The sequence below is a fragment of the Catharus ustulatus genome, chromosome 23, assembly GCF_009819885.2.
Source record: "Catharus ustulatus isolate bCatUst1 chromosome 23, bCatUst1.pri.v2, whole genome shotgun sequence".
In the NCBI taxonomy this organism is placed as follows: domain Eukaryota; kingdom Metazoa; phylum Chordata; class Aves; order Passeriformes; family Turdidae; genus Catharus; species Catharus ustulatus.
In genome coordinates, this window is record NC_046243.1 from 857,023 (window position 1) to 870,237 (window position 13,215).

At 55.1% G+C, this 13,215-nt stretch overlaps 1 protein-coding gene across 1 annotated transcript; it reads right to left on the reverse strand.

Moving 5' to 3' along the window:
* Positions 1-563: 563 nt before the first annotated feature.
* On the reverse strand, positions 564-13,215 carry SOCS7 (suppressor of cytokine signaling 7). Its single transcript, XM_042779914.1, has 11 exons — positions 12,471-13,215; positions 11,999-12,383; positions 9,623-9,687; positions 8,963-9,067; positions 7,716-7,808; positions 6,548-6,592; positions 6,390-6,475; positions 5,548-5,716; positions 4,125-4,253; positions 2,475-2,610; positions 564-788 (listed from the first exon to the last, which is right to left on the reverse strand). Exons 1-11 carry the CDS (start codon positions 13,213-13,215, stop codon positions 566-568), a joined length of 2,181 nt encoding a protein of 726 aa, XP_042635848.1. The 3' UTR covers positions 564-565.

A 13,215-nucleotide genomic window follows, 5' to 3' on the forward strand; every position in this document is an offset into this window, starting at 1 on the left:
CACCATCCCCACCCCATTCCCACCATTCCTACCCCATTCCCACCCACCCCACACCATCCCACACCACCCACCCCATTCCCACCCCATCATCCACCATTCCCTTCCCATTCCCACCCCATTCCTGACCCTTCCCACCCCATCCTCGCCCCATTCCCAACCACCCCACACCACCCCATCCCCATTCTCACCCCATTCCCACCCCATTCCCACCATTCCCACCTCATTCCCCACTATTCCCTTCGCATCCCCAGCCCATCCCCACCCTCCCCACCCCATCCCCATCCCATTCCCAACCCCATTCCTGACCCTTCCCACCCCATTCCCCAACATCTCCCAACATTCCCATTCCTCAGCCTTCCCACCACTCCCACCCCATCCCTACTCCATTCCCACCGCACTCCCACCCCGTTCCTGACCCTTCCCACCATTCCCACCCCATCCCCATCCCCTTCCCACCCCATTCCTCACCATTCCCACACCATCCTCACCCCATTCCCCAACATCTCCCAATATTCCCATTCCTCACCCTTCCCACCACTCCCACCCCATTCCCTCACCGTCAGCGCTACGTGGAGGGCTGTGCCTGTGCCTGGGGCTGTGCCTGGGGCTGTGTCCCCAGCTGTATCCCAGGTTGTATCCCAGGTTGTATCCCAGGTTGTGTCCCCAGCTGTGTCCCCGGCTGTGCCTCGTGCCGGTGCCGGGACACGAGCTGCGCCTCCTTCAGGGACAGGTACTGCTCCTCCTGAGGGTCGTAGTAGTAAAACTTGCGGATGTAGGAGATCAGGGGCCTGGGAAAGAGCGGGGAGAGAGAGATCCCTGAGCCAGGAATTCCTAAATACAGCCAGGGAATCTTCCAGAACAAAAAAACACTGGGGAGAGCTGGATCTCTGAGCCAGGAATTCCCAAAAAACAGCCAGGGGATCTTCCAGGAAGAGCTGGAACCTTGAGCCAGGAATTCCCAAAATACAATCAGGGATTATCCAGGGAGAGCTGGAACCCTGAGCCAGGAATTCCCAAAATACAACCAGGGGATCTTCCAGGAAGAGCTGGAACCCTGAGCCAGAAATTCCCAAAAAAGAACCAGGGGCTCATCCAGAAAAACATTGGGAAGACCCGGATCTCTGAGCCAGGAATTCCCACAATACAACCAGGGGATCTTCCAGAAAAAAGCACTGGGAAGAGTTGGATCCCTGAGTCAGGAATTCCCAAAAAACAACAGAGCCTCTTTCAGGAAAAACATTGGGAAGAGCTGGATCCCTGAGTCAGGAATTCCCAAAATACAAGCAGGGGATCTTCCAGGAAGAGCTGGATTCCTGAGAACCTCTTTCCCAGAAAAACACTGGGAAGAGCTGGATTCCTGAGCCAGAAATTCCCAAAAAACAACCAGGGAATCTTCCAGAAAAACACCAGGAAGAGCCGGATCCCTGAGCCAGAAATTCCCAAAATACAACCAGGGGATCTTCCAGAAAAAAGCACTGGGAAGAGTTGGATCCCTGAGCCAGAAATTCCCAAAAAACAACCTAAGCCACTTCCAGGAAGAGCTGGAATCTTGAGCCAGGAATTCCCAAAACACAACCAGGCGCTCTTTTCCAAAAAAACACCAGGAAGAGCCGAATCCCTGAGCCAGGAATTCCCAAAAGACAACAGAGCCTCTTCCAGGAAAAACATTGGGAAGAGCTGGAACCCTGAGCCAGGAACTCCCAAAAAACAACCAGGGATCATCCAGGAAGAGCTGGAAGCCTGAGCCAGAAATTCCCAAAATACAACCAGGGAATCTTCCAGAAAAACACCAGGAAGAGCCGGATCCCTGAGCCAGGAACTCCCAAAATACAACCAGGGGATCTTCCAGGAAGAGCTGGAACCCTGAGCCAGAAATTCCCAAAAAACAACCAGGGGTTCATCCAGAAAAACATTGGGAAGACCCGGATCTCTGAGCCAGGAATTCCCACAATACAACCAGGGAATCTTCCAGAAAAACACCAGGAAGAGCCGGATCCCTGAGCCAGGAACTCCCAAAATACAACCAGGGGATCTTCCAGAAAAAAGCACTGGGAAGAGTTGGATCCCTGAGCCAGGAATTCCCAAAACGCAAGCAGGGGATCTTCCAGGAAGAGCTGGATTCCTGAGAACCTCTTTCCCAGAAAAAACACTGGGAAGAGCTGGATTCCTGAGCCAGAAATTCCCAAAAAACATTGGGAAGAGTTTGATCCCTGAGCCACAGCTCCTCCAGAATTCCCAGAGCAGATCCCCTCTGACATTCCCAGCCCCTCCAGGGGAACAGGAGCTGCTCTCCCAAATCCCTGCCACCACCAGGAATTCCTCACTCCCAAACCTCTCCGAATTCCCCCAAACCACATCAACATTCTCCCAAAATCCAGAACAGCCAATTCTTCCCGGGGAAATCTGTCCTCACACATCCTGGGAGGGCTGGAGGGAATCCCAGGGATTGATGCAGAGGGAATTCCAGGACTCACTTGGGCAGGGGGAGCTCGGGAATGTGGTCGATCCGGACCAGCTGGCGGATGCGGAAGCGGCAGAGGTGCTGCAGGGATTTGACGTTGCTGAACCTGGAGACGGGGTACAGGAGCTGCACGGGAGTGGGAGGCAGACCTGGATTTGGGGGAAAAAATTGGGATTTTGGAGCTCAGCATGGGCTGGGAGAGTGAGGGGAGGGAGGAGGGTGGGAATGATGGGGTTTGCTGGAAGTGGAATGGTTTCTGGGGAATTGTGGGGAACGGTTTTGGGGTGGGAGGGGGATCCGAGCTCGGCCAGTCCCACCCAACACTGCTCATTATCCTGGGAATGCACAGGGAAATTATTCCTGAAATTCCAGGGGATTTTGGGGAATGGACAGGGGGATTATTTCTGTTATTCCAAGGAATTTTTGGGAATGCACAAGGGAATTATTCCTGAAATTCCAGGGGATTTTGGGGCATGAACAGGGAAATTATTCCTGTTATTCCAAGGGATTTTTAGGAATTATTCCTGTTATTCCAAGGAATATTTGGGAATGAACAGGGAAATTATTCTTGGATTTTAGGGAATTATTGTGAATTCACAGGGGAATTATTCCTGTTATTCCAAGGAATATTTGGGAATGAACAGGGAAATTATTCCTGGATTTTGGGGAATTATTCCTGTTATTCCAGGGGATTTTGGGGAATTATTCCTGTTATTCCAGGGGATTTTTGGGAATTATTCCTGTTATTCCAAGGGATTTTTGGGAATGGACAGGAGAATTATTCCTGTTATTATAAGGAATATTTGGGAACGAACAGGGGAATTATTCTTGTTATTTCAAGGGATTTTGGGGAATTACTCCTGTTATTCCAAGGGATTTTTGGGAATGGACAGGAGAATTATTCCTGTTATTATAAGGAATATTTGGGAATGAACAGGGGAATTATTCCTGTTATTCCAAGGGATTTTGGGGAATTATTCCTGTTATTCCAAGGGATTTTTGGGAATGAACAGGGAAATTATTCCTGGATTTTGGGGAATTATTCCTGTTATTCCTGGGGATTTTTGGGGATGCACAAGAGAATTATTCCTGTTATTCCAGGGGATTTAGGGGAATTATTCCTGTTATTCCAGGGGATTTTTGGGAATTATTCCTGTTATTCCAAGGAATATTTGGGAATGAACAGGGAAATTATTCCTGTTATTCCAAGGGATTTTTGGGAATGGACAGGAGAATTATTCCTGTTATTATAAGGAATATTTGGGAATGAACAGGGGAATTATTCTTGTTATTTCAAGGGATTTTGGGGAATTACTCCTGTTATTCCAGGGGATTTTTGGGAATTATTCCTGTTATTCCAAGGAATATTTGGGAATGAATAGGGAAATTATTCCTGTTATTCCAAGGGATTTTTGGGAATGGACAGGAGAATTATTCCTGTTATTATAAGGAATATTTGGGAATGAACAGGGAAATTATTCCTGGATTTTGGGGAATTATTCCTGTTATTCCAGGGGATTTTTGGGGAATTATTCCTGTTATCCCAGGGGATTTTTAGGGAATTATTCCTGCTATCCCAAGGGATTTTTAGGAAATTATTCCTGCTATCCCAGGGGATTTTTGGGAATTATTCCTGCTATCCCAGGGGATTTTGGGCTCTCACCTGGCACCCGGGAGCGCAGGAAATAGAGGAATTTGCCGTTCTTGGAGTGCATGATCGCCCTCTTGATGAACTCCACCACGGACTGGCAGCGATCCTCGAACTTGGGGTGGCACCACAGGCTGAAGGTCCCTGCAGGGACAGCGGGGATTGTCACATTGACCCTGGGATTGTCACCTTATCACAGGGATTGTCACTTTGTCCCTGGGATTGTCACCTCATCCCTGGGATTGTCACCCCAGGGGATTGTCACCTCATCCCTGGGATTGTCACCCTGTCCCAAGGATTGTCACCTCATCCCAGGGACTGTCACCCCAGGGGATTGTCACCTCGTCCCAGGGATTGTCACCTTGTCCCTGGGATTGTCATTTTATCACAGGGATTGTCACCTGGTCCATGGGACTGGCACCCCAGGGACTGTCACCTTGTCCCTGGGATTGTCACCTCGTCCCTGGGATTGTCACCTCATCCCAACGATTGTCACCCCAGGGGATTGTCACCTTGTCCCAGGGATTGTCACCTCATCCCAGGGATTGTCACCTCGTCCCAGGGATTGTCACCTCATCCCTGGGATTGTTACCTTGTCCCTGGGATTGTCACCTTGTCCCAGGGGGAACTGTGACCTTATCCCAGGGATTGTCACCTCGTTCCAGGGATTGTCACCCTGTCCCAAGGATTGTCACCTTGTCCCTGGGATTGTCACCTCGTCCATGGGATTGTCACCTCATCCCAGGGATTGTCATCTTATCACAGGGATTGTCACCCTAGGGATTGTCACCTTGTCCCTGGGAATTGTCACCTTATCCCAGGGGATTTTTGGGAATGCACAGGGGAATTATTCCCCTTATTACTCCATTAATTACCATTAGATATTAATTAGCCCAGCCCCATTAACTCTTTCCTCACCGTGGTAGTGCTCCATGCTCACAACACCATTAATTACTGTAATATATTAATTAGGACAGGCTCATTAACCCTTTCCTCACCGTGGTAGTGCTCCATGCTCACAGCACCATTAATTACTATAATATATTAATTAGCCCAGCCTCATTAACCCTCTCCTCACCTCGGTAGTGCTCCATGCCCACAACACCATTAATTACCATTAGATATTAATTAGGATGGGCTCATTAACCCTTTCCTCACCGTGGTAGTGCTCCATTCTCACAACACCATTAATTACTGTAATATATTAATTAGCCCAGCCTCATTAACCCTCTCCTCACCTCGGTAGTGCTCCATGCGTGGGTGGTGCATCACGCCCTGCGAGCAGAAGCTCCATGCCCACAATGACATTAATTACCATTAGATATTAATTATGATGGGCTCATTAACCCTTTCCTCACCTCGGTAGTGCTCCATGCCCACAACACCATTAATTACCATTAGATATTAATTATAATGGGCTCATTAACCCTCTCCTCACCCCGGTAGTGCTCCATGCGCGTGTGGTGCGTCACGCCCTGCGAGCGGAAGCTCAGGCTCAGGATGTAGCGCGGGTCGGAGCTGTCCCGCACCAGGAAGGAGCCGTCGGATTTGCCCTTCAGCTTCATCTCCGCGTCCTCCCAGGTCATGGGGCCCCAGTACCAGCCACACTGGGGACGGAGAAAGGGTTGGCAGGGGATGGGGGGGCTCAAACCCTAATCCTAGAGGGGTCAGATTCCCAAATCCCATCCTAGAGGGGTTGGCATGGGTCAAACCCTAATCCTAGAGGGGCCAGATTCCCAAATCCCAATCCTAGAGGGGCCAGGTTCCCAAATCCCAACCCTAGATGGGCTGGCATGGCTCAAACCCTAATCCTAGAGGGGTCAGATTCCCAAATCCCAACCCTAGATGGGCTGGCATGGGTCAAACCCCAATCCTAGAGGGGCCAGATTCCCAAATCCCATCCTAGAGAGGATAGGAGGGCTCAAACCCCAATCCTAGACGGGCCAGATTCCCAACCCCTGAGGGGCCCACATTCCCAATCCAGTGGGCCCAGATTCCCAATCCCAGTAGGGCTCAGATTCCCAATCCCCAAGGGCCCAGATCCCCAATCCCTGAGGGCCCAGATTCCCAATCCCTGAGGGCCCAGATTCCCCAATCCCAGTCGGGCCCAGATCCCCAATCCCAAAGGGTCCAGATTCCCAATCCCAAAGGGCGTAGATTCCCAATCCCAGTTGGGTCCAGATTCCCAGTCCCTGAGGGCCCAGATTCCCAATCCCAGTTGGGCCCAGATTCCCAATCCCACTGGGCCCATATTCCCAATCCCAATCCCAATCCCGGTACCTTCTCCAGCTCCCTCAGGCTGGCGGCGAAGCTGCCGGGGTCGGGGCGCGCCAGGGGACACTGCAGCCCTGGGGGACACTGCTGGCCTTGGGGACACTGCTGGCCTTGGGGACATTGCAGGCCCGGGGGACACTGCTGGCCTTGGGGACACTGCAGGCCCAGGGCCTCCGCTGGCCGCTGGGGCACGGCCCGGGGCAAGGCGTCTGCAGGACAGAGGGACATTGTCACTGTCACTGTCATTGTCACTGCCATTGTCACTGTCACACAGGGACACCAGGGCATGGCGTCTGCAGGACAGAGGGACATTGTCATTGTCACTGTCACTGTCATTGTCACTGTCACACAGGGACACCGGGTAAGGCGTCTGCAGGACAGAGGGACATTGTCACTGTCACTGTCACTGTCATTGTCACTGTCATTGTCACTGTCATTGTCACACAGGGACACCTGGGCAAGGCGTCTGCGGGGACAGAGGGACATTGTCATTGTCACTGTCATTGTCACTGTCACACAGGGACACCAGGGCAAGGCGTCTGCAGGGACAGAGGGACATTGTCACTGTCACTGTCATTGTCACTGCCATTGTCACTGTCATTGTCACACAGGGACACCGGGGCAAGGCGTCTGCAGCGACAGAGGGACATTGTCACTGCCATTGTCATTGTGATTGCCACTGTCATTGTAATTTTCATTGTCACCGCCATTGTCACTGTCATTGTCACAGTCACACAGGGACACTGGAGACATTGTCACTGTCATTGTCAGTGTCAGTGTCACTGTCACACAGAGACACTGGGGACATTGTCACAGTCGTTGTCACTGTCACTGTCATTGTCAATGTCAGTGTCACTGGTATTGTCACTGTCAGTGTTGCTGTCGGTGTCATTGTCACACAGGGGCAGGCATCTGCAGGGACGGATGGGACATTGCCACTGGCATTGTCACTGTCACTATCAGTGTCATTGTCACTGTCACACAGAAACACTGGGGACATTGCCATTGTCATACAGGGACACCTGGGTCACTGTCACGGGCAGGGACACCCCGAGGTCACTGTCACACAGAGACACCAGGGGCATTGTCACTGTCACTGTGATTGTCACTGTCAGAGTCACTGTCACCCAAAGGGACAGCCAAGGCTCACTGTCACTGTCAGAAATCCCAGGAAAAAAGGACAGGAACAAAAATTAGAAAAAAGAAAAGGAAAAAGGAAAATGAAAAGGAAATTTGAAGTAATAGAAAACAATGAAAATAAAAAATAAAAATAAAAATAAAAATAAAATTTAAAAATAAATGTAAGAACTAAAGGCAGGGGGCTGTGCTGACCTGGGGCGTGGGGCGGCGGCGGCGGGGGCAGAGGGAAACTCTGCAGGGACGAGCCCCCGAGCAGCACCGGGGGCAGCGAGGAGCTGAAATCATCTGGGGAGAGCAGGGATGGGGATTGGGGTCAGAGATGGGGTTTGGGGTCAGGGATGAGGGTTTGGGGTCACAGATGGGTTTGGGGTCAGGGATTGGAGACTGGGGTCAGAGACTGGGGACTGGGAACCCCACTGGGGTCAGAGATTGGGACTGGGAACCCACTGGGGTCAGGGATGGGGTTTGGGGTCGGGGTTTGGGGTCAGGGATTGGGGTTTGGGAATCCACTGGGGTCAGGGATTGGGGATTGGGAATCCACTGGGGTCAGGCATTGAGTTTGGGGTCATGGATTGGGATTGGGAACCCCCTGGGGTCAGGGATTGGAGTTTGGGGTCATGGATTGGGGACTGGGGTCAGGGATTGGAGTTTGGGGTCATGGATTGGGGATTGGGGTCAGGGATTGAGTTTGGGGTCATGGATTGGGATTGGGAACCCCCTGGGGTCAGGGATGGGGAACAGCCTGGGAAAGGGGTTTGGGATTTCCAGAGGTACAGGGAAGGCTGATCCCACATTCCCAGGGCTCCCAGGACAATTCCCAGGGCTCCAATGCCATTCCCAGCAATCCCAACGCCATTCCCAGTTTTCCCAGCACCACTCCCAGTTTCCCCAGCCCATTCCCATACTCCCAGCTCTATTCCCAGTTTCCCCAGTGCTCCCAGTGTGTACCCAGCCCATTCCCAGTGCTCCCAGTTTGCCCAGTACGTACCCAGCACCATTCCCAGTGCTCCCAGTGTGTACCCAGTACCATTCCTAGTTTCCCCAGCCCATTCCCAGTATTCCCAACACCATTCCCAGTGCTCCCAGTGCGTACCCAGCACCATTCCTGGTATTCCCAGCACCATTCCCAGTTTGCCCAGTCTGCCCAGTTGTACCCAGCCTATTCCCAGTTTGCCCAGTGTGTACCCAGCACCATTCCTAGTTTGCCCAGTGCATACTCAGCCCATTCCCAGTTTCCCCAGTCCATTCCCAGTTTGCCCAGTTTGCCCAGTGTGTACCTACAGTCCATTCCCAGCTTCCCCAGCCCATTCCCAGTTTCTCCAGCCCACTCCCAGTGCTCCCAGTTTGCCCAGTGCATACCCAGCACCATTCCCAGCTTCCCCAGCCCATTCCCAGTATTCCCAGCCCATTCCCAGTTTGCCCAGTCTGCCCAGTCGTACCCAGCAGGCTGAGGCTGCGGCGCGGCGGCGGCGGGGGGGTCGGGGGGTGAGGGGAGCCGAGCCCCCGCTGGGAAATGTCCACGTCCACCAGAGACACGGTCTCACCTGGGCCAGGGAACCCCAAAAAACCCAAAATCGCAGGAATTCACCCCAAAATAAAAATCCCAAACTCACAGGAATTCACCCCAAAAAACCCTCAAACCTGCAGGAATTCGCCCCAAATAAAAACCCCAAACTCAGGAATTCACCCCAAATAAAAACCCCAAACTCACACAAATTTACCCCAAATAAAAACCCCAAACTCACAGGAATTCATCCCAAAAAACCCCAAAAATCACAGGAATTCCAAAATAAAAACCCCAAACCTGCAGGAATTCACCCCAAATAAAAACCCAAAACTCACAGGAATTCAGCCCAAATAAAAACCCCAAACTCACAGAATTCACCCCAAATAAAATCCCCAAACCCGCAGGATTTTTCCCCAAATAAAAACCCCAAACTTGCAGGAATTTACCCCAAATAAAAACCCCAAACCTGCAGGAATTCACCCCAAATAAAAACCCCAAACTCACAGAATTCACCCCAAATAAAAACCCCAAACCCACAGGAATTCACCCCAAATAAAAACCCCAAACCCGCAGGAACTCGCCCCAATCTCACCTGTGAAGAGGGGGCTGAACAGGACCGGGGTGAAGGCACTTTGGGTTCTGGTCAGGCGATGTTTCCTGCGGGGAGGGACAGAACCTTCAGCAGAACCCAACAGAACCCAACAGAACCTTCAGCAGAACCCAACAGAACCTTCAGAAACTTCTCTAGAACCTTCAGCAGAATCCAACAGAACCTTCAGCAGAACCCTCAACAGAACCTTCTCTAGAACCCTCAGCAGAACCTAGCAGAATCTTCAATCAGAACCTTCAGCAAAACCTTCAGAAACTTCCCTAGAACCTTCAGCAGAATCCAACAGAACCTTCAGAACCTTCAACAGAACCTTCAATCAGAACCTTCAACAGAACCTTCACCAGAACCTTCAACCAGAACCTTCTCCAGAACCCTCAACAGAACATTCAACAAAACCCAACAGAACCTTCAACCAGAACCTTCAGAACTTCTCTAGAACCTTCACCAGAACCTTTTCTAGAACCGTCAGAACTTTCTCTAAAACCTTCTCTAGAACCCTCAACAGAACCTTCATGACCTCCTCTAGAACCTCCTCTAAAACCTTCAACAGAACCTTCAACCAGAACCTTCAACCAGAACCCTCAACCAGAACCTTCAGAACCTGCTCTAGAACCTTCAACCAGAACCTTCAACCAGAACCTTCAACCAGAACCTTCAACCAGAGCCTTCTCCAGTCATGGAACCCTCACCCAGAACCTTCTCCAACCACCAGAACCTTCTCCAGTCAGAACCTTCAACCAGAACCTTCTCCAGAACCTTCTCCAACCAGAACCTTCTCCAACCACCAGAGCATTCTCCAGCCAGAAACTCCTCCAGGCACCAGAAGTGGTTCCAGAGCCTGGGGAATGGGACAGCAGTGTCACTACAGGGACAGCAGGGCCACCAGAGGGGACAGCAGGGCCACCAGAGGGGACAGCAGGGCCACCAAAGCTGTCCCAGCAGCTGCAGCCCCCCGAGTCACTCGTCCCCTCATCGGTCACAGAATCACAGAACCCGGCAGAGCCCCCTGAGATCAGCGAGCCCAGCCCTGCACAGATCCCAGCGTGGCCACCAAGCCGTGTCCCCAAGTGCCACCACGCCGTGTCCCCAAGTGCCACATCCCCACACGTGCTGGACAATTCTGGGGATGGCAGTGCCACCCCTGCCACGGGCAGGGCCAGGGTCACACCACCAACAAATCCCCCCAAAAACCTCCCTGGGCACAACCTGGAGCAGAGCCCGACCCTCACCTGGCTGCACCTTCCTGGCAGGAATTTGGGAAGTAAAAATGTCCCAAAATGTCCCCCCTGAGCCTCGTCCTGCCCAGGCTGAGCCCCCCAGGCTGAGCCCCCCTAGCTCCTCATGGGGCTGATGCTCCAAGCCCTGCTCCAGCTGTTGCTCCCAGAGATTTTGGGGTTGATGCTCCAAGCCCCACTCCAGTTGCTGCTCCCAGAGATTTTGGGGTTGATGCTCCCAGAGATTTTTCTGCCACTCCCAGTAAGGATGGAGGCCTGAAGCAGCCCGACCCTGCTCTGCCAGCCTCTCCAAGAGTCCCCGAGAGTGTCCCCAGGGTCCCCATGAGGCCTCCAAGAGCTTGAGATCCCAACTAGGACTGGCCGCACGGGATGGCCCCGGCACCTCGCATCCCCTTCCAGTACAGGATCCCAGCAATGGATCCTGGCAATGGAATCATGGCAATGGAATCATGGCAATGGATCCTGGCAATGGAATTATGGCAATGGATCCTGGCAATGGAATTATGGTGATGGATCCTGGCAATGGAATTATGGTGATGGATCCTGGCAATGGATCCTGGTAAATGATCATGGTGATGGATCCCGGCAATGGAATCATGGCAATGGATCACAGCAACGGATCCTGGCAATGGAATCATGGCAATGGATCCTGGCAATGGAATCATGGCAATGGATCCTGGTGATGGATCACAGCAATGGATCATGGTGATGGATCACAGCAATGGATCACAGCACAGGATCACAGGAATGGTTTCCAGCAATGGATCCTGGCATGGGACCACAGCAATGGAATCATGGCAATGGATCCTGGCAATGGATCACAGCGCTGGATCATGGCAATGGATCCTGGCAATGGGTCACAGCAGTGGATCCCAGCAATGGATCCCAGCACGGGATCACGGCAATGGATCCCAGCAAGGGATCATGGCAATGGATCACAGTGCAGGATCACAGCAATGGATTCCAGCACAGGACCACAGCAATGACTCACAGTACGGGATCCCAGTAATGGATCTCAGCGATGGATCCCAGCGATGGATCCCAGCACAGCCCTGGGGCCGCCCCCATCCACGGTCACACAGCCCCGGCTCACCCCGCACCCCCCGGATCCCCCCGCCCGTACCTGCCCGGTTCCTGCTCCCGGCCGCGGGCCCCGCTCACATCCGTGAGGCTCCCGGCCGAGGCGGCGGCGCTGGCGGCGTCCCCGGTGGCCGATCCGCCGCTGCAGCTCTTGGTGCGGAAGAGGCGGCTGAGGCGGATGCGGAGCGAGCCCTTCCTGCCGCCGGGGCCGGGTCCGGTGCCGGGTCCGGTGCCGGGTCCGGGTCCCGCGGGGGGCGCAGCGGGCCCGGGGGCTGCCGCAGCTCTGCCGCCAGCGCGGGCGGCCCCGCGACCGGGGGACCCCGGCTCATCCTCGGAGCCGCTGCCGCCCTCGTCGGGCTCCAGCGCCTCCAGCACCAGCAGCGCATCGCTGGTTTCCTCGCCGGCGGGCGGCCCGAGGCACGGGCAGGGGGTGCAGGGCGGGCAGGGGGTGCAGGGCGGGCAGGGGGTGCAGGGCGGGCAGGGGGTGCAGGGTGGGCAGGGGGTCCCCGCCGCCCCCGCCGCCCCCTTCGCCCCCAGCCCCGGCGGGCGCAGCCCCAGCGCCGCCAGCTGCAGCTCCAGCCCGTTGTGCGCGGCCGCTCCCCAGCCCGCCGCCGCTTTGGGCTCCAGCGCGCAGCGGTGCCGCGGGCACAGCTCGGCCCCGCCGCCCCCCGGGACCCCCCCTCCCGCCGCCGCCGCCGCCGCCACCACCGGGCCGCAGTCCTCGCCGGGCCGGCCCTCGGCCGCAGCGTTGCGGAAAACCATCAGCTGCGGCCGCGGGCTGCGCAGAGCCGGCCCGACCCCCGGCAGCCGCCCCCCGGTACCGGGCATCCCGCCCGCAGCGCCGGTACCGGCACCGGCGCCGCCCGCCGCGCCCGCCTCCGGCCCGGTGCCGTAGCCCAGCAGCCGGCTGAGCACCCGGTACGAGGCCGCGGCGGCCGCCGCCGCATCCCCGTCGCGCTGCATGGCTACGGCCGCCGCATGGCCCGCACCGGGACCGGCACCGCACCGGGACCGGCGGCCGCCGCCGCCGCCCTCGCACGGCCGCGGGGACCCCCCCACCCCAACGCCGCCGCCCCGCCCCGCCGCTTCCGCCGCTGGCCGCGCCCCCCCGGTGCCGGTCCCGCCTCTCCCGGTGGTTGCGGCCCCGAACCCCCCCACCGGCTGCACGTGGGGACACGCGGGGACACGCACCGGGCACCGGGAGCCGCTCCGAGCCCCCGCGCCCACCGGCGGCACCGCACCCACGGGTGGCACCGGCAT